We start from the raw sequence: 21,742 nt of genomic DNA on the forward strand, positions 1-21,742 counted from the left end.
GTTCACTTCAAATGTGGCAAAAAATAACATTCCAAGCCCTTGATCAGTGCTCAACAAACCACATGTAGCCCCTGGGCCAGACTGGGGCCCCTGCCTGTGTGTGTAAATAAAGCTTTATTGGAACCCAGCCATGCCCATTTGTCTACGCGCTGTCTGTGTGTGTTACAGGGCGAGTTGAGTGGCAGTGACGGAGACCATATGAACCAGAAAGCTGAAAAAAATTACTATCTATGCTTTGCAGAGAAGTTTGTCATCTCCTGCTCTAGTCTGGAGAATGGATTTTTAACAAACAGATGTTTTTCAAGATTTAAAACAGCTCATTTTATTTAAGAACTGCAAGGGACAGAGTCAAGGACACCCTCACCCCACCCCCCACCCCCGCCCCCGTCCTGGCCAAAATTCGTATTTGGAGATGGGGCCTTTGGGAAATAGTTAGATTTAAATGAGGGCATGGAGGCTGGAGCCTTTATGGTAGGAGGGACACCAGAGAGCTTACTGTCTCTCCGCCCGTCGTGTGGGGACACAGTGAGAAGGTGGCTGTCTGCAAGCCTGGAGGAGGACCCTTCCTAGGGATCAGCATCTTCATCTTGGGCTTCCAGCCCCAGAACCGTGGGAACGTAAATCGCTGTTGTTTAAGCCGCCTCGTCTGTGCTGTTTTGTTATTGCAGCCCCTAGTGAACTGGTACAAGAACAATAATGATTATTTAGATCTCAAGAGGAGAAATGCTCTGTTGCACATCACCCCAGTGCACATTTGCAGCCGTGTGTGGTCACAGATGCTGAATGGTGTGCTAGGCCTTCAGCAGGGGGCGCCACCACACACCTGCACTGCTGACGCCACATTTCCACCCCCATATCCACGTGGCAGCTGCAACCAGCATTCAGGCCAATGTGTGGGCTGCCCCAAGTCACCTTTCTCCCCAAAGCCAAAGTATGCATCTAGCTCTGAACATCAGAAGTCTTTTGTCTTCCTGTTGTCTCCATAACATCCGTTGACCTATATCTGCAGGTGTAGCTAAGTGGTGGCGAGGGCGTTTTTCAAGTAAAAAGTTGGGTTGCAAAATTGAGTAAATCAAGGCATGAGATGTGCATTCCGTCCGGCCTGCGAAGCCCGTGCACAGCTATGTCTGCACAGCTTCACAAGTCAGACGGTAAGGCTCAGCCCCCAGCGGGACCTCCGGAGAGACATTCTACTGTTGATGAAAACACACTGGCCAGTGGAACCTAACTCCTCTGTTTGAAAAAGAAAAAAGCATGCCCAGTCACTACCAGAGAGGGCTTTGGTTTCCACGTGGGCTCCAGAATGCAATTTCCCCACCTAGGGGCAATTGGTGGGTCTTTTCCAGACCTCTTTGCCGACCCGTGGCTCTGTGCTTTCTTGTTTGCATAATTCAGGACAGGACCAGATGGCAGGTTGAGCACTGCATAAGGATTTGTTCTGTGTATGAATAAGTGCCTACTTGGTGTGTAAGTGGGTTATTAGTGATCTGACGTGACAAAATTCAAAACAATACACAACAGCCATTTGGCACAGCTGTGTCCGTCTAGACTTTGCTCGTTAAGAAACCCATTGTAAAATGCATTTCAACAGTTAGCTATCAGCAAATGTCAACTTCTCTGCACTTACTTTTTTTTAATTAATTAATTTATTTTTATTGTTAAATCATAGCTACGTACATTAGTGCAATCAAGGGGTACAATGTGCTGGTTTCATATACAATCTGAAATATTCTCATCAAACTGTTCAACGTAGCCTTCAGAATACAAATGTCTACATACAATAACTAAGAAAATGCACTTACCTTTTTGAAAATAAGAACAGCAATGTAAAATTTACAAAGTCCTGAAAGCAGGCACTGTAACATTTGCTCCTTATCAGGGGATGGGCCGAGTAACCCAGGCTGCACAACCAGTTGAAAATGGAGATGTGAGTTCAGGTGTCCTGATTCTGGCACTGAAACCCACAGGCTGGAGAAGACAACAGGTCTCTAGTGAGGGCTGTGAAATCAGACAGACCTGGATGTGTCCCTGGGCCATCCTCGCTCCTAATAAGGAGTCTTGGGGCACACTGCTGGTGCCGCGGTACCTCAGAGGGTCGTCCTCAAGGTGGAATCAAACTGTGGGTACAAAGGGCCTGCCAGAGCCGGTGCTCAACAAGGTGCCTGTCCCTCCTGACCACTGGCCACCCAGTAGAGCCCCGGCCCGCTATGCGACTTCTCGTTGGGCTGACTATGCTGCCACAGGGTCTGCTGGGAGACAGCGCTGTCTTATTCACCGGGCTTCAGAGGGACTGTGTCATCTTTGAGAGGACAACCCACCTGAGCTGCTGTGATCTGTTTCTTTCTTTTCTCTATGCTTGAATAAATTTACCACTGTATCTGAAATCCGATCGTACCAGGTTAGCGTCTGCTGCTTTTTTGGAAACTACAGTATCAACATGGGTAGCTGTTTCTCTCCTTTTCTTAAATTCCTCTTTCTCCTACTCACGAAATATTTTTCCTTACCATATTCTACTGCCTGACTATCAGGGTCCCTTCGTGGACGCACATATCAGGCCCAGGGCTGGTTGGTCTCCGACCCGGCCTATCTAGCCATGTGCTGGACGCGGACAGCTACGTGCTGTTCTGTCGCTCAGGAACAATTGCTTTTAGGTGCCTGAGGGCTATTTACATTAGCAGAAGGGAGAGAGAAAGATAGATAGTCTTTGAGAGAGTAAAGCAGTCTTCTTAGAAAGAGAGATCTTCGTCTTTAGCAGAGCTTGGTGATCTTCAGCAGAGAGATCCCGTGCTGGCGTTCTGCAGGCAGGAGAGGAGACAGAGTCAGAGTAAGTGAGTCCATGATAGAATGCACATGCTCCCGATTGCCTGCTCCTCCAGCCTAATAGGAGGCTGATCTCGTGCCTCTCAACAGCACAGGTGTAGAGACTGCCGACTCACCACTGCTCTCATCTCGCGAGCTCTCATGCTTGTTAGGAGCGCTAAATCCCTCTCCATGCCCTTTCCACCAAGGTGTTCCATATGGAGCTATACAGGTGTTTCTCATAACTCTCTCTCCTCCTAGCCATAGGCTATATGGGCTGCTACACCTGACGTAAGAGGTACCGTTTGAGAAAGAGTGTATGCTAGATGAATGGTTCTTTCCAGATACCTGAAAGCTTAATCTTTGGGAAACCAAAGTTTTTGGGGGAAAATTACCCACGTTCAGTGGAAAATGTTGTCACCGCCAGGGCACATGCTTCCCTTTTTTGTGGAACAGCTTACACTCTTCTGGGTGATGCAGGGCCATCTCCATGAGGACTGAATCTTGTTGCCTCCTTGTGGGATGATGGGGGTGGTGGGGCTGACAGGAGGACCACCCTGAGTGGGTTTCTCTGCCCAGGAGCCTCATCCTAAGTGGCTGTGGTGTCACTGTGCCCCCCTGGCAGCTCTCCACGGGGATTCAGCAGGTGCCCTTTACCCCCAGCCCTGGACAGTCCACCTCTACTCTAGTCCCTGGTGCTGTGACTAGAAGACATAACCCTTTCCTGGAGGCATGGAAGGGCCAAGCTTGTTAAGTCAGAAAGCTGGAGATCATGCATCATTCCTATTTAAAAGCCTGTTAGAATTCTCCATAGCTCTCCTGAAAGCCAAGGGTCGATAGTTTGTGATAGTTATTTTCCTGCTAACAAACTCTTTTATTAAAAAAAGAATCACAGCCACTTTTTAATAGAGTTTTTAATATCTTCACACATGCGGAGAGAATTGTGTACTGCAGGCTGCACGCCCTTCACCCACCTGCACTAATCATCAATATTTTACCAGCCTAATTTTATCCAGTTCCTTCTTCTACCCTTTTTCTGTTTTCCTTTTTGCTGGACTGTCTTACAGCAAATCTCAGGTTTCCCATAATTTCACCCATAAATACTTCAGCCTGAGCCTCCTCTAACGAGATAAAGACTTTTAAAAATAAAATAATAACGCCCTGAAAGCTTCACAGAGACGCGGGCTCTGCGTCTGAGCTGGCCAGGGTTAAGCCCGGTCTTTTGTGGTCTTATTATTATGTGAGATTTCTGAGGTCTTTTCAGGGCAATCAGCAAAATCCTTTCACTTCGACATGATTTCAAACTCATCAAAGATTGGCAAGACTAGTACAAAGAATTCCCATATATTCTTCATCCATATTTCCCAAATGTCAACATTTTATCACATTGGCTCTCTCCTGCTCTTGGTAAGTTCCCCCGTATTGTTAGTATGTGGGAAACGTGGTGCCCTAACGGTGCTAATCTGTAACGACAGTACAGCAGTCCAACTCAGGAAATGTACATAGATGCGGTCCTGTTATCTAATCCACAGGCGCGGTGGAGATTTTCCCCCGTTGACCCAAGGATGCCCTTCAGAACACAAGAAAATCCTGAATTAGGTTGGTTGCCATCTCTCTTCCGTCTTCTTTTGCTTGGAGCAGTTACCAAGTCTTTGTGGCAGTGTCTTTGGAAAACGTTCATCAACACTTTTATAAAATGTCCCTCAATTCAGGATTATCGGATATTCCGCATGATATATATGCTTTCGTGGTAGGAAGACACGGCAGTGATGTTTTATCCTTCCCGGTTCATCATATGAGGAGGCAGGTTATATTAATTTGTTCTGTTATTGGTGGTGTTAACTTGGGTCACTTGACTACCCGGGGTCACCAAGGCAAAATTACTCTTTTTCCCTTTGTAATTTAGTATCTTATATGGTGATACTTTCAGACTATGTGAACACCTTGTTGCTTCAAACTCTCTCTTCCATAATTGTAGCATATATTTTGGATTCTTGTCTGAATTGATACTTGTGATGGTAGCCAAATGCGAATTTTAAAGTATATTATTTTAAAATATCCTTTTACAATTATTAGCTGGAAAAACTGATTACAAGGAAAATTTTTCTCTTCCCTCCATTTATTTATGTCAGTAGACTCATGATTCTGAATTTTTAAGATAGGTTTTACTTTACTTTCATTATTTGTTTTGATGCCCAAATTCTTCGAGACACAGCCACTGGGAGCTGCTCCAGACCCCCGCCCCCTCCCGCCCCAGGGCCTTTGACACGTCCCCATCATTCCTTGACCACTTTTTACTTTCTGGAATAACACAATGTTGTAGTCTTGTCTCACTTTTTTTTTCCTGCCCCAGTCCTGGAATCTCCCATTTCTCCAAGGAGCCCTGATTCCTCCTAGTGCAGAATGGCATTGGACAACTAAGATTTGGATACTAGGGAAGCTCCCTGCTACTGGGGTGTCACTGACTTTAGGCCCTCAGAGTGGATAGAATTGGACAACAGATGTTAAACACACACACACACTTACTCACCTATATCTATCTATCAGCTATCTAGCTAAACATGATGGAGTTTTACGATCTTACTATGTTAGATTTTCTCATCCAATGCCACAGGGTTTATTGTGTTCTTTCTCTTTCCGTAATTGTGACTTCATTCTCAGATAGTGAGAAACCTGGGCCCCTCGACCCACAGTCTATTTAGCTCTATGCTCAATCCATGAACCTTCAGAAACCCATTTAAGAATTGCTAGCCTCATTGCTGTGATATGGAGGCCTACTGACTGCAGTTGAACATTTGTTTAAAGCTTTTTTTGATTTGGGCCTAAGGACACAGCAGTCTAAATGCTATGTTCAAATGTTACTGGGTTAATTTTTTTCCCTGGGTAATTATGTTATTCAAAACTGTTGTGTGAGGTCAAGTCGCAAAGATGACTCAGCAGCAGGCCACTCAGGAGGGCTCTGATCCTAAGACAACCTACCTTACAAGATTTTGGTGAGCAATGAGTAAAATAACTCTGATTAATGGATGTTGCAAGAACTATAAAATATTCTTTAAAAAATATTCTCTACTTCTCCCATAAAGAAAATGCTCTCTTGATGTCTATTCTGATAGCACAGACTGAGGGGGGGGCTGGGGGACCCCCAATGGTGCAAATCTGTCCCCAGGTGTTCATCAAATACCCACTTGGTGTCCAGGGCAGAAAACATGTAGGATGAGGTCACTGCCAGCTATAATCACTGCAAGTTAGAGAGGATAAAAATGCAGCCTTCAGGAAGAGAGAACCCAGTGTGATCTGGGACATTCAGAGCCATCTCTACAGAGAATGATGCGCATACTGCCCCCCAAGGGAGGCCCGACTCTGGGGAGGCCGACAGAGAAAGGCAGACATTACAGGCATTTGGCGGCATCTTTTGGGTAAATCAGATCCTATCACTTTGGTGGAATCTTTTTTTGTTGCATATTAGTTATTTCTCAGAGGTAGCCTCTTATTCTTGTGAGAGGCAGTTATGTTTAAAGACATTGGAGGGCCACGCCTGCCCTGTCCAGAGGGGATCTTGTACTGGGCTCCAGAGTCAGCAGTTAAGGCGGTATAGCAGTTCCCTTTCTGAACCTTGGGGATATATTTGCATGGAGACCACAAGAAAGCGCAGGGCGAGGCTGGGAAGGGCTGGAGCATCTATCTGGTGCCCCATGACATTAATGTGATTATGGGCATTTTACTGATGAGGAAAGTGACCCAGTAAGTGTCACAGACAGGATGTGAACCCCTCAGAAATGAAGACCGTGCTGTGCGGTGCAAACACCTTGCAGGAGATTTTATTTGAGGGATATGCTTTGGATTCCATAGGTGTCTCCATGGAAGCAATTCTGAAACTCTTTGGGGAATACTTCTTTAAGTTCTGCAAGCTGTCTGGCTATGACAGGATGCTGCGGACCCTGGGAGGAAATCTCACAGAGTTTATTGAAAACCTGGATGCCCTCCACAGTTACCTGGCGCTGTCTTATCAGGTGAGGCCATCTGGGTCTGGTCTTGGCACCCCCACATTCTGGGCCATCTCCCTGCCTCCGCCAAACTGAGACGTAGCTGCCAGGGAACTGTGGCTGCCCCTGTACCTGGTGTCCGTGGGCCCAGGAGCTCTTTTGGGAAAGGAAAGAAAAATAAAAACCTGTTGATCTCTTTTATAAACTGGATGACAAAAATCAAAGAAGGTCGGATTGCAGAGCTCCATCTTGGGATTGGGCATGGTCTGTTCAGATGGGGACTGGGGAGGGTCTGGACTTAAATGTAGGCGTCGGATCAAAGGCTGGGAAACAGGCAGGTTTCCGAGGATTTGCAAAAGCTCTCGTAAGGCTTCCTGGCCTGGAATAGCTTCATCAGCCAGATTTGTGTCACGTGTGTATCAGAAGGGCCAAGAGGCGAATTGAAAACCATCCAGCTCTGATGAGCCCGCGGGGGCCGACTGAGGTGTTAAGAAACTAATTTCCCTGCTGTGCGATGTTCTCCTGGAGTTCTCTCCTTGCTCTTCTTATTTGTTAAGATCACTGGGAATTCAAATGCTTAGACTCTCTTTCAGTTTTTAGAAAAGTAAAGGCAGTGCTTTATTACTTTGTGTAGAAATAGTTTGTAGTTATATTTAGGGCTCTTTACGGTTTTGCCCGCCATTTCTAAGTTGGATGTTCACAACCATCCTGGCAGGGCTGCTGTGAGGATCAGACTGGATGTGTGTTACAGGGCTCACCGCGCATCACGAGTCCTACCTTACAGACATGGAATGGGAGAAGTATTATTTTCTCCATTTTTCAGATAAGGAAACAGAGTTTGGAAACCTTAATTGACTTCAAGTAGAGGAAGTGGCAGGGTACATGCTGTTGTTAGATGTGAACTACTCCACGACAGAGTGACAAGGGCGGTGACTGCAGGTCGGCAGGGCTGTCCGACAGCTCTGCGACCTGGAGAGTGATCTGCCGTCTCTGAGTCTCAGCTTTTTTACTTATTTGTTTAATTAATATCTGTTCAGTACCTACTCATGCACTTATTGACTAAGAGCGAAAAAGAACGAAACAGAATTTTTCCTGTTTGGCCTGTCTGATAGTGACGTGTGGCTTAAAGGAAACAGGATGTAAAGGCCACTAGCATTGTTTCCAGCCCAGAAAGTGCGCTCCATAAATAATGACGCTCCCCCTTCCCTCCTCCTTCTCTCTGTTCAACACGGCCAGTTTTAAAATTACAATAGTTGGCATGACACAGGAAAGACTGTACTCCAGTATTCTTTCATGAGACAGTATTTTTCAATATCACATCTTTTGTCTGAAATCTAACTAATATATTGAGTCACAGTTCTGGGGAAGAAATTCTTTCTTTCGTTTGTTAAATTAAAAAATTATGGACTATCTTTTGTGTTCCAGATATTGTTCTCACCCTATTAGTTTTACCCTGATGAATAAGAATGAAAAGAATTCAGCTTCTGAAGTCCCAAGTTCATTATTTTTATACCCAACCCCGCTACCCTTCCTCTGATGGTTGATTCCCTCCCTAGCCCCCCCTCCATGTGCCAAAACAGTATTACTAGAGAAGTGGTGCAGCGGACCTTCTGTGAGGGTGTTGAGGACCTGCCACACTTAATGAGATGCACAGAATATTTAAATATTATGGTATATAATTCAGAATAAAATACATGCCATGATACCTGATAGCTATGCTACATGATACTGGGCAAAGTACTATAGATTATCTCTTTAGGCAAAAATAATAAAATAAAATAATGCTGACTTGTCCATTATGCCCGCCTTGTGATTAATTTGGCAGTGCCTTTAAGACATACGTTTCTGGTTATAAATGAGCCTTCACAGTAGTACTGAGTACATTGGATATTTTTTTTTCCATTCCTGAGATACTTTACTAAGTAACTAACATAAAATAGGTAAAGTTTCCATTTTTTTACTGCTGCATAATATTCCATGGTATACATATACCACAATTTGTTAATCCATTCATGGGTTGATGGCACTTGGGCTTCTTCCATGACTTAGCAATTATGAATTTAGCTGCAATGAACAATCTGGTGCAAATATCTTTATTGCCAAATGATTTTTGGCCCTTTGGATGTACACCTAGAAGAGGAATTGCAGGATCAAACGGCAGGTCTACATTTAGATCCCTGAGTGTTCTATGAAGGAGGGAAGGGGAGGGAGAGGGGAAGGGAGGGGAGTGCGTTGATAGAGGGAGGGTCAGTAGGGGGACCACACCTATGGAGCACATTGCAAGTACAAGTTGGATCTATCAGGTGTAGAACACAAATGTCTTAACACTGTAATTGGGTAAATGAGGTGAAGGCTATGTGGATTAGTAGGATGTAAGCACTCCAATTTGTACAAATAATCAACACATCAAATCCCATAATGGCAGAAATGTATTTATGATCTATGTACAAATGACTTAACAAAAAAAGTCTCAAAATTATAAATGAGCCTTTAATCTTACCATTTTTTTTTTTTTTTGTAGAGACAGAGTCTCACTGTACCGCCCTCGGGTAGAGTGCCGTGGCATCACACGGCTCACAGCAACCTCTAACTCTTGGGCTTACGTGATTCTCTTGCCTCAGCCTTCCGAGCAGCTGGGACTACAGGCGCCTGCCACAATGCCCGGCTATTTTTTTGTTGCAGTTTGGCCGGGGCTGGGCTTGAACCCTCCACCCTCGGCATATGGGGCTGGCGCCCTACTCACTGAGCCACAGGCACCGCCCTAATCTTACCATTTTTTTAGCTAACTTTTATTGCGTGCCAATTATGAGGCAGGTGTTGAGCTAAGTAATTTATAAACATTGGCTTATCCTCTTACCCAGGCGTCCTCAAACTGCGGCCTGCGGGCCACATGAAGCGGTGTGAATTGTATTTGTTCCCGTTTTGTTTTTTACTTCAAAATAAGATATGTGCAGTGTGCATAGGAATTTGTTCATAGTTTTTTTTTTTAAACTATAGTCCGGCCCTCCAACGGTCTGAGGGACAGTGAATTGGCCCCCTGTTTAAAAAGTTTGAGGACGCCTGCTCTTACCCTTATAAGCACTGGCACCCTTGTCATTAGGTGATCTTAGTTTTTCTGCTATTCAGCTGAGAAAACTGAGTTCGAGAGAGGTCAAGTAACTGCCCACACGCCCTGGGCATGTGGCCAGGCCAGAGCTCACGGCCTGGTGTGTCTGTCAGCAAAGACCCCACTCTGGGCTGTTCTCATTATTCGCCCTTTGCCCAGATTCTCCACTTTGAAAAATCCCCATTTTAATCAAGAAATAAAAGTATAATTGTATTATTCAGAGAGTTGGTGTGAACTTCTGGAAGCATCTCTGGGAAGTGGCCTGGGCTGGAGTTGAGGTCGGGAGGGCGTGGAGCAGGGGCATGCGGGTTTCCCTTTCAGCTCCTCTGCACCCTGTTACTTTATTTCCACTATGGAGGATAGGGTAGAATTTTTTATTCACTTCTGATTTCCTATTTTATCAAATGCTTTTCATCCGTGCTGCCCCATGTCCTCAGATGTAAACTCACATACATACAAATATAGATGCTTTTTCTATGCACACACTTGCAGAAATACACAGTATTTGGAAAGGGAACAAAGTAAGCCCATTTTATCTAGCAACCTCCACGGTGGAAAGGCCAAAGGAAGGAGCCACCTCCTTGCTCCCTCCCCTCGCTCAGACCCAAGCTGTGTGGCCAGGCTGCTGAGTTGCCTGTTAACCAAGCAGAGGAGGAAACTGCTTCTTTTAGAGACTCCCCCAAAGTTTGCCTCCTTCCTTCCTAATCTACATTTCACCTGCTATGAAATGATGACACTTGAAAGCCAACATTTATTCCTGGAGGAAGAAGATTTCTTCCGATGTGCTTTTGTGGGTTCTCGTTTCCAAACGTGCAACTCGACAGCACAGACGACATTATCCTTCCAGAACAAGAAATTAATTCATCAATTCCGTTTGCAAATTCCTCTAAGCCTCTGATCGGAGAGAACAGACGCCAGTGGTCACTTGGTCACAGGCCAACATGGCAGAGACTCACTGAGGCTTCCTGGTACCAAGGGGGTAGCCACCCCTAGAGAGTGATTGGAGGGAGGTTTGGGATGTAGTTCTGTGTGATGTAATGGATAGAGACTATTGATTCACAACACCTCAAAAGCACAATTTAAACAACTTGTGTCCATTGGGAAAAAATGTGTTGTGTTTTTTTAATTAGGAGATGAACGCGCCATCGTTTCGAGTGGAGAGAACTGCGGATGGGAAAACCTTGCTCCATTACTACTCGGATAGAAGTGGGCTGTGCCACATTGTACCAGGTATGGGGGGGCCTAACCGGGCAAGTGGAGGTGCCTTTCCAGTCAGCAAGGTCTCTCCACAAGGCCTGCCGCTGTCTCATATCCCACCGCGGGTAGGAAGTTAAAGCTCTCTCACAGCGTCTCACTGTACCTTCTCTACCATTACTCGGGAAGGCCTGGAGCTTTCCTTAAGTTCCCAACATTCCACAAGGAGCAATTTAATTGTGATAATTCTGCATAGATTATTTTGTATCCACTTTATATTTAGCACTGTAGAGAAAGCATGCTTCCATGTTTCTGCCTCGTATTTAAAATGACATCTTAAATGGCTGAACAATTTTCCATCTTGTAATTATCTTATCTAATCCCCTAGTGGTAAACTTGTAGTAGCTGCTGCTCTTTTGCCGTCATTAACAACGCCACATACCTCCACCGTATCTTCTATTATAACACTGGGATAGATTCCCAAAGGAACTTTGTTTTTTGAGACAGAGTCTCACTTTGTTACCCTGGGTAGAGTCCCGTGGTGTCTTAGCTCACAGCAACCTCAGACTCTTGGGCTCAGTGATCCTCTTGCCTCAGCCTCCCAAGTAGCTGGGACTTCAGGTGCCCACCACAACACCCGGCTATTTTAGAGACTGGATGTCCTTCTTTCTCAGCCTGGTCTCAAACTCCTGAGCTCAAGCCATCTACCCAAAGGAACACTTTTAAAAATCGAATCCCTCATGCTTTACTGAATTTTTCTTATATGATCTCCAGAGTTTATTCGTCTAATGAGTTAAATGTCTTCCTGAAATAAAAAAGCAAATAAATAGACGATGGAACTAGAAATTTGGTGACCAGATGTGTCTAACTTTTTTTTATTTCATTAGCTGTCCTATGCTGCCTGTTTTGAGGCTGGGCCTGGGCTTGGTGGACACTGGAATATTCACCAGAACTTGTGCAATTGGATGGTTTTATGATTTTTGCTGACTGCTATCCCTTCCTGATAAGTGTCCTTCTACTGCAGGTATCATCGAGGCTGTGGCCAAAGATTTCTTTGCCCTTGATGTGACTATGGAGATTCTTGACAGGAGTGAGGAAGTGGAGAGGACAGGGAAGAAGGAACATGTTGTATTTCTGATTGTGCAGGAGGCTTGCAGGAAGACGAGAAAGGCAGCTCCAGACAGGCCTCGAAGCAGCCAGGATGCCCAGGGAGAGCCCCAGGTACTGGGCCTGCTGTCCCCAGGCAGGGCTGCTGGTTGTGGGTGAGGGAGGCGGCCAGCAGGATGGGCCAGCCAGACCTCTCAGTCTCAGCGCTGCTGACTTCTTGGAGCAGAGAGTTCTTTGCTTGATGGACCGTGCTCTGCACCATGGGGTGTTCAGGGGTATCCCTGCTCTCCTCCTGCTGGGCCTCAGCTGTGGCCATCAAAAGGTCTCCTGACTTTGCCAAGAATCCCCAGAGTGGAGGTAGAGGGTCAAATCCCTCCCCATTGAGAACTGCTGGGTTAATGTTAACTGGACATACCCCAGGAGGCTTTCTGGGTTGTATCTGGGGCTAGAAAATGTTAACTATAAAAATATTGGTATGTACTCGGGAGGCTGAGGCAAGAGAATCGCTTAAGCCCAGGAGTTGGAGGTTGCTGTGAGCTGTGTGAGGCCAGGGCACTCTACCGAGGGCAATAAAGTGAGACTCTGTCTCTAAAAAAAAAAAATAAAAAAAAATATTGGTATGAAGGCTGAGTGTGGTGGTTCACGCTTGTAATTCCAGCACTCTGGGAGGCCAAGGTGGGTAGATTGCCTGAGTTCAGGAGTTTGAGACCAGCCTGAGCAGGAGTGAGACCCTGTCTCTACTAAAAATAGAAAAAATATAGCTGGGCACTGTGGCAAATACCTGTAGTCCCAGCTATGTGGGAGGCTGAGGCAAGAGGATCGCCTGAGCCCAGGATTCTGAGGTGGTTGTGAGCTGTGACACCAAGGCACCAGGGCAACAGAGTAAGACTCTGTGTAAATTTTTTTCATATATTTATATCTATACCTATAGGCATAAGGGGTTTAAAATTTGGAGCTAGTGGCTTATTTCTCAATCCCCCTAAAATAAATTGATCTTCTAAGTGCCCGCTTCTGCAGCTGGAGATAGTCATGGGTCCAGAGTCAACTTAAGGGACTCGGCCACCTCAGTTGTGACTTGTAGGGTGACCATTGCCTGGCTAGGGACCTGTTGGGTGAACAGCTTTCTGTGTTCACGTAGATAAGTCTGTGAAGACTGAGAGCACTTAAAGCCTCTCTTCAAATCTGTTCACTGTAGAATCTTTGACAAGTGATTTTCTTGGATCATATCATCCTGGTCACCTCTTAAGATTTTTTTAAAAAGTTATTAGTGTCTGGGTGCAGTGGCCCCTGCCTGCAGTTCCAGCACTTTGGGAAGCTGAGGAGGGAGAATTGCTTGAGGTCAGGAGTTCAAAATCAGCCCTGGCAAAATAGAGAGGCCCCTGTCTCTTCCAAAAAAAAAAAAAAAAGTTATTGATGCTTTTGGGGGAGAAACAGCATGAGGATTAATTAGAGGAGAAAATCTTAGGAGCCCGAAACTCTTGGTAGAGTTGATCCCGTAAGTCCTCACGCTATCCCTCGGGCCATGGGTACGATTTCTCACATAGGGTGGACCCAACCCCAGCCCACGGGGCTTGTGCGTCCTCTATCGTGCCACACGAGGCCTCTCTCCCTGCTGTCTGCAGGCCCGCCAGGCAGCATTCCTTAGGATGAAGGAGAAATATTCAATCCTCTCTGCCTGTCCTATGAGGAAAACCCACTGGGATGTTGTGAGAAGCGCAGTCATGTTTGGAAAAGGTAAGTGGGCTGTTCTCCCAAGCTTTGCTCTCACAGCAGAACAGTGACTTCCCTCTCAAGAGGGGCAGCCGGGGAACACAGGTGGGGCCGAGCCCTCCATGACTACGAAGTGACAATGTCTGTAGAGCACTGGTTTTTAACTTTACAACGTCAGACTCTAACTTGCCTTTCGTTACCCCTTTTAACTGTGCTGGGTGACAGGAGATGCTGTTGTCAGGGAGAACTGCTGGAGAGAAGAGGGATGGTCCTGATGTATTTTCAGGAACGAGGGATTTCCTACAGCCCCTCTTCTGTATTCAGCCTCTCCATGAGGACACATGTCTGGACTGGAGATCCCCGGGTAACAACCATGGTCATCCAGTCACGCAGAGGACATGAGATCCAGAGCCAGGATGAAAGTTTCCATCTCTGTCCCTGCGGAGCTGTGTGACTTTGGACAAGATCCATCACCTCCCTAGCTGTAAAATGAAGGCTCCAGCTTGCTAAGGTGCCCCTGTGGACACCAAACCAGTCTAACAATTAGCGCCTAACTCCTGAGCGAGGAGAAGGCTCCAACCCGCTGTGAGTAGGGAGCAAGGCGCTCCTTGTCATGGTCCCATGGGCCAGGTGACGCATCTGGGAGAAGGTCTGCTGGACTCAAAGGGCTGCATTTTGCATCCTTCAAGCCATGGCAAGTGAGTCAAATACACAGTTGACATCCTTTGTCTAGGAGATTTTCATATCAAAAAGGCTCCATTTCGAATCTCTACCCCCTGCCAAATAGGACTGTTGGCTAAATTTTCATGTGCCACCCCAAACTGTCAGTCTAAAAAGCTCCATGGCAAATGTCCCTGACGCCGGGCTCAGCACACACGCTCTGCTCATTGTCTGGCTGTCACCGTTTCAATGCTGACTCTGTGTTCATGGCGAGACATACTCAATTGGCCCAGAAACTCTTCAGCAGCGGGCAGAAACTTGGCAGGGGGCAGGAGGGCTTCTCAACCTGGTAGCAAGTTTTCTGTTTGTTTTAATTTGGAAGAAAAATTGCTGTGGCCATCTGGAGACGCGGAGGGAGCCCGTGCAAAAAGCGGGGATTGCACTTTGCCTGTCAAACACTTGAGATCCTGTCCCTGTCCCCAGCTCTGCTCTATGCGAGGGTGGTGGCAGGAGCTGCCACTCATCAGGACTTTCTTTTTCTATGTCCAGGGCATCTTGTGAACACCTTCGAGCCGGTCTATCCCGAGCGGCTGTGGATCGGAGAGGAGACATTCTGCCGGGCTTTCCCTTTCCACGTGGTGTTTGATGAATCAGTAAGAGACTCTCCCTCTGCAGCTGGTGGTTGTGGATAAGCCAGGGAAGGGAGTGTGATTTACAGTCTTTTATGGCTCATGGGGACTTTCAAGTCCTGGAGAGGCTGGGAGATGAGGCTTTAGCCTTGCATGACCATTGGCCTCTTTGTCACACTGTGGAATTCTTCAGAAACCAGCATGCTGGGTATAGTCTTGATAAAAATGAAAGAAAGCTTAGAAGTAGTGAATGAACGGGAAAGTTTACCATGAACAAAGAGGGAAAAAGGAGTGACAATAAAATTCACTACATAAAGAGATGGGAGAACATAGTAGCAATGGGCAGGTGGAATCCTAACTGTTACCTCTTAACTGTCCTTGTGGCCACCACGTACCTCTCAGTCCCACCAAACCTCCTGTGGGACAGAGGTCCGTTCCACTGTGCTGTGAGGGTTGTGAGCATGACCCTTTCTGTTTGGTCGTTATTGATTTCCTTGGATAAAATGTATGTCAAGTGAATTAATTATGAACTCATTTAAAGGACAATTAGACAAAACGAATTTCATCAAAATCAGTTAAAATGCTTTCACCCCCTTGTGATTTCCTCTGATATTTATTTAAATCCATAAACACATTAAATCATCACCTACTTTTCAACTGCCAGGCACAGATTCTATGACATTCATTCATTTGCAGGTGGTCTCTGCTCACAAAGAACTTACGATCTGAGATCAATACCTCTATGTGAAATTACTAGGGAATTATAAAGCAATGTCTCTCAACGTTTCCCTGGTGCCACAAGGGTATTATTATTATTGCCACTACTTAATATTTTAAATTCTGGGCTACTTAAAATACTCCCACTCTCTTTTTAAGTTTTGGGCACAGAATAATAGAAAATTTAATGATATGTATTCATTACCAAGTAAGATTGATTTCTGTAGTGTAACGGCATCACCATAGCCAGCAAAGCGGAGTGTTCCTGGACAGTGTGCTGGCCTTGGCCTTGGACATTTTATGTGAAAGGTGCCCATTTCACTTCTGTGTATTCCCGGGAGGCAGCAGTGAAAGGTGCCTCCTGGCTCTTGGTGGGCTCCTTCACCCGGGCCTGGTATCAGATTCAATGCTACAGAATTTGCTAGTTTCTTCATTACTTAATGAGAGAAAGAGAGGGAGAGAGAGAGAGAGACTTATGTCTCACAGAGCTGAGAAAGAGCTATTCATGCAACTGAGAGCTTTAACTTCTGTTTCTCTTTAGTCCTAGACTATTCTTTTCTCTTTCAGACATTAGTGCAAATCTGATTGTTTAAAGAAGTATTTATTTCTTCTAGGGTGTTTATTCCATCGCTGATCCCTTCTCCCTATGGTGAGACACAGCCAGCCTGTTATGAGGGCGAGTTCAGAGTGGATGAGGCTTTCCCTTCCTCAATCTCACTTTTTTTTTTTTTTTTGTATTAAATCATAGCTGTGGGGTGGCGCCTGTGGCTCAGTGAGAAGGGCGCCGGCCCCATATACCGAGGGTGGAGGGTTCAAACCCGGCCCCGGCCAAACTGCAACAACAACAACAAAAAAATAGCCGGGCGTTGTGGCGGGCGCCTGTAGTCCCAGCTACTCGGGAGGCTGAGGCAGGAGAATCGCCTAAGCCCAGGAGTTGGAGGTTACTGTGAGCTGTGTGACGCCACGGCACTCTACCAAGGGGGATAAAGTGAAACTCTGTCTCTACAAAAAAAAAAAAAAAAAAAAAAAATCATAGCTGTGTACATTAATGTGATCACAGGGCACCATACACTGGTTTTATAGACCGTTTGACACATTTTCATCACACTGGTTAACATAGCCTTCCTGGCATTTTCTTAGTTATTGTGTTAAGGCATTTACATTCTACATTTACTAAGTTTCACACATACCCTTGTAAGATGCACCGCAGGTGTAATCCCACCAATCCCTCCCTCCGCCCCCTCCCCTCTCCCTCCCCTCCCTCTCCCCCTTCCCCATATTCTATTATGCAGCCTTAAAGAAAGACGGAGACTTTACCTCTTTCATGTTTACATGGATGGAGCTGGAACATATTCTTGTTAGTAAAGCATCTCAAGAATGGAAGAAAAAGTATCCCATGTACTCAGCCCTACTATGAACTAATTTATGGCTTTCACATGAAAGCTATTACCCAGTTATAATCCTCAATCTCACTTCTGTCCTTTCTGGATAGCTGAGGGTCAAGCAAGCTGGGGTGAAGATTCAGAGGTTTGTGCCAGGACTCCAGACCCAGAAGGCTCAATTAGATGAGTATTTCTCCCTCATTCATCCTCAAGTTACCTTCAACATTTTCAGCATCTGCAAATTTATCAACTGTCAGTTTGTCCTGAGGACACGACGGGGAATGCTGCCTGAAGGATGGAAAAGTCGGCCCATGCTCGAACTCCGAGGTAAGGACTCACCCCTTCCCCCACGCCCTTCCTGTCTAGGCTGATCAGAAAGGGAAGAAGTGGAATTTTCCAATTTCTTGTCATTTTGAGTCACTACTGTATTGTCAATGCCTAAAACAGCGTGCCTGGCTCATGGTAGGAACTAAACGCAAGGGAAAAGAGAGTAAGAGGGAGCTTGGCAGAGGGCATGGAAGGTGAGTCCAGGCCACACATCCATGAGTAAATGTCTAACAAGGAGTAAGGAAAAAGCCCCACTGTTCACGGAAGTATAAATTATCACGATCATCCTCAAGGGCAATTTGGCAAGGTGTATAAAAGCTTTAAGAGCAAACATCTTCTTTGTCTAAGTATTATATCAGCCCATGTCTAAGAGTAGCTCTGAGCGCACACACAGACTTAGCAATGCTTGTGCGTTGTGATGTTGTATATGGAACAATAAACTAGACATAAAATAATTGATGTGAGTTTATTATTTAAATAAAATACAGTGTAATAGATGTAGCCAGCAAAATGAAGATGTATATCTATATTTAATGCTATGAAAGAATATCTATTATATATTTTAAGTGAAAAATTCAGATTATAAGAAGTAGATATTATATAATCTCATTTTTATAATAAAAAGATATATTTTGTGTAATGCTAACAGAGAATACCAAGACAGGTATTCTTGGAATGCAAATATTTAAGGAATAAATAATGTAAAGAGGGCGGCCCCTGTGGCTCAGTCTGTAAGGCGCCGGCCCCATATACCGAGGGTGGCGGGTTCAAACCCGGCCCTGGCTGAACTGCAACCAAAAAATAGCCGGGCGTTGTGGTGGGCGCCTGTAGTCCCAGCTACTCGGGAGGCTGAGGCAGGAGAATCGCTTAAGCCCAGGAGCTGGAGGTTGCTGTGAGTTGTGAGGCCACGGCACTCTACCAAGGGAGACAAAGTGAGACTTTGTTTCTAAAAAAAAAAAAAAGAAAGAAAAATAAAAAAAATCAAAGAAGTAGGGGAAATCTCAGAGAGAAAGCAAAGCAGTTTCAGAGAAGTCCTAGGAAGTGAGATTTGGGGAAAGGAGGAAGGTCTGGTTAATATCATCAAATGGCAGAAGGGTTGACTAGAGACAAGATGGAGAGGGCTGCGCTGGGGTGGGCGGTGTGGACGCCCAGGACCAGAGGCCAGCTCAAAGCAAAGAGCAGCTGCCCAGAGCCCTGGCAGGGAGAGCAGGGGGATGGGAATGTGGAGGAGAAAGAAAGTATAAAGAAGGGGCCTGAATTTGGCTGGAAGGGAGGGAGTGTGAGGGCAGCTGCAGGGTGCACCATGTGGGTGGTGACTTAACTGGAGAGTTGGTCCCAGCCCCGGCTGGCAACACACTCCATCCCTGCACCTCTCTCTTTCTGGCGGGGGAAGGCCAGATGATCCGGATGGAGTCCACGCGCTGCTTCCTGTACCTGTGCTCACCCAAACTCCGCAGCCTGCAGGAGCTGGAGGAGCATGGGATGCACCTCTCCGACATCGCCCCCCACGACGCCACCCGAGACCTCATCCTCCTGAACCAGCAGCGGCTGGCGGAGATGGAGCTGTCCTGCCAGCTGGAGAGGAAGAAGCAGGAGCTGCAGGTCCTCTCCCGGCACCTGGCCATCGAGAAGAAGAAGACAGAGACCCTGCTGTATGCTATGCTGCCTGAGCACGTGGCCAACCAGCTGAAGGAAGGCAAGAAGGTCGCCGCAGGTGAGGCTGCTTCCCATGCCGCAAAGCTCTGAAGCCAGCAGAAGCCGCTTTGAATTTTGGCTGTCACTTGTAAGCGGCATGATTGGGGGCTGCTCACTGCATCTGTGTCCCCTCAGCTTTCTTCTTTGTTCACTGAGAGTAAGAATGGAAGGCCAGGCTGCTGGCTCACACCTGTGATCCCAGCACTCTGGGATTGCCTGAGCTCAGGAGTTCGAGACCAGCCCGAGCAAGAGCAAGACCCTGTGTCTACTAAAAATAGAAAAACTAGCCAGTGAGATCCTGTCTCTACTAAAAACAGAAAAAAATAGCCAGGTGTTGTAGCAAGTACCTATAGCCCCAGCTACTTTGGAGGTTGATGGGAGGATCACTCAAGCTGAGGAGTTTGAGGGTGCTGTGAGCTGTGATGCCACAGCACTGTATCCAGGGTGACAGAGTGAGACTCTGTCTAAAAAAATATGAGTAATATTCAGGAGTGATATACGGAATATATATATATTGTGATGGGAGCTCACGCAGTGATGTGAGTGATGGGGTGAGGGGGAGCTCAGGTGGTGATCTATATATATATGGATAGATAGATAGATAGATAGATATAAATGGCTGTCAATCACAGACACATTAGGTTCTCTAAACTGCAGTCCCCAACTTTTTTGGCATCAGGGTTCATGAAAGATAATTTTTCCATGAACTGGGCAGGGTGGTGGTGGTTTCAGGATGATTAAAGCACATTAAATTTATTACACACTGTATTTCTATTATTATTATCTTGCAATATATAATGAAACAATTATTCAACTCATAATGAAAAAAATCAGTGGGAGACCTGAGCTTGTTTTCCTGCAACCAGATGTTCCAATCTGGGAGTGATAGGAGACAACGATGCCCAAAGTCTGATCCTCAGCTCCACCTCAGATCCCAGGCATTAAATTCTCATAAGAAGTCTGCAACCTAGATCCCTCCCATGAGGAGTTTACAGCAGGGTCAGTGCTCCTAGGAGAATCTAATGATGTTGCTGCTCAGATAGGAGGTGGAGCTCAGGCGGTGATGTGAGTGATGGGGAGCAGGGGAGCTCAGGCGGTGATGTGAGTGATGGGGTGAGGGGGAGCTCAGGCCGTGATGTGAGTGATGGGGTGAAGGGGAGCTCAGGCAGTGATGTGAGTGATGGGGAGCAGGGGAGCTCAGGTGGTGATGTGAGTGAAGGGAAGCAGGCGAGCTCAGGTGGTGATGTGAGTGATGGGGAGCAGGGGAGCTCAGGTGGTGATGTGAGTAATGGGGTGAGGGGGAGCTCAGACGGTGATGTGAGTGATGGAGTGAGGGGGAGCTCAGGCAGTGATGCAAGTGATGGGGTGAGGGGGAGCTCAGGCCGTGATGTGAGTGATGGGGTGAGGGGGAGCTCAGGCGGTGATGTGAGTGATGGGGTGAGGGGGAGCTCAGGTGGTGATGTGAGTGATGGGGTGAGGGGGAGCTCAGGCCGTGATGTGAGTGATGGGGTGAGGGGGAGCTCAGGTGGTGATGTGAGTGATGGGGTGAGGGGGAGCTCAGGCGGTGATGTGAGTGATGGGGTGAGGGGGAGCTCAGGCGGTGATGTGAGTGATGGGGTGAGGGGGAGCTCAGGTGGTGATGTGAGTGATGGGGAACAGGGGAGCTCAGGCGGTGATGTGAGTGATGGGGTGAGGGGGAGCTCAGGCGGTGATGTGAGTGATGGGGTGAGGGGGAGCTCAGGCGGTGATGTGAGTGATGGGGTGAGGGGGAGCTCAGTTGGTGATGTGAGTGATGGGGTAAGGGGCAGCTCAGGTGGTGATGTGAGTGATGGGGTGAGGGGGAACTCAGGTGGTGATGTGAGTGATGGGGAACAGGGGAGCTCAGGCCGTGATGTGAGTGATGGGGTGAGGGGGAGCTCAGGCGGTGATGTGAGTGATGGGGAACAGGGGAGCTCAGGCGGTGATGTGAGTGATGGGGAACAGGGGAGCTCAGGCAGGATGTGAGTGATGGGGTGAGGGGGAGCTCAGGTGGTGATGTGAGTGATGGGGTGAGGGGGAGCTCAGGTGGTAATGGGAGTGATGGGGAGTGGGGGAGCTCAGGCGGTGATGTGAGTGATGGGGTGAGGGGGATCTCAGGCAGGATGTGAGTGATGGGGTGAGGGGGAGCTCAGGCGGTGATGTGAGTGATGGGGTGAGGGGGAGCTCAGGCCGTGATGTGAGTGATAGGGTGAGGGGGAGCTCAGGCCGTGATGTGAGTGATGGGGTGAGGGGGAGCTCAGGTGGTAATGGGAGTGATGGGGTGAGGGGGAGCTCAGGTGGTGTTGTGAGTGATGGGGTGAGGGGGAGCTCAGGTGGTAATGGGAGTGATGGGGTGAGGGGGAGCTCAGGTGGTGTTGTGAGTGATGGGGTGAGGGGGAGCTCAGGTGGTGATGT

At 47.0% G+C, this 21,742-nt stretch overlaps 1 protein-coding gene across 9 annotated transcripts in view; it reads left to right on the forward strand.

Moving 5' to 3' along the window:
• The window catches only part of LOC128566855 (guanylate cyclase soluble subunit beta-2-like), a 70,140-nt gene that overhangs the window by 24,867 nt on the left and 23,531 nt on the right, over positions 1-21,742 (forward strand). For 7 of the 9 annotated variants that reach the window (XR_008374654.1, XM_053563934.1, XM_053563938.1 and 4 more), the window contains 7 exons: positions 6,649-6,809; positions 11,019-11,118; positions 12,107-12,303; positions 13,812-13,923; positions 15,109-15,212; positions 17,398-17,614; positions 19,008-19,328. Coding sequence is in view for 8 of the 9 variants with exons in the window: in XM_053563934.1 (XP_053419909.1) it covers positions 6,649-6,809; positions 11,019-11,118; positions 12,107-12,303; positions 13,812-13,923; positions 15,109-15,212; positions 17,398-17,614; positions 19,008-19,328 (1,212 nt within the window). In the remaining variant the exon portion in view is untranslated. The remainder of the gene's footprint in view (positions 1-6,648; positions 6,810-11,018; positions 11,119-12,106; positions 12,304-13,811; positions 13,924-15,108; positions 15,213-17,397; positions 17,615-19,007; positions 19,329-21,742) is intronic. The other 2 variants (XM_053563940.1, XM_053563941.1) reach the window with 1 other exon arrangement.

The sequence above is a fragment of the Nycticebus coucang genome, chromosome 15 (genome assembly GCF_027406575.1).
Source record: "Nycticebus coucang isolate mNycCou1 chromosome 15, mNycCou1.pri, whole genome shotgun sequence".
Classification (NCBI taxonomy): domain Eukaryota; kingdom Metazoa; phylum Chordata; class Mammalia; order Primates; family Lorisidae; genus Nycticebus; species Nycticebus coucang.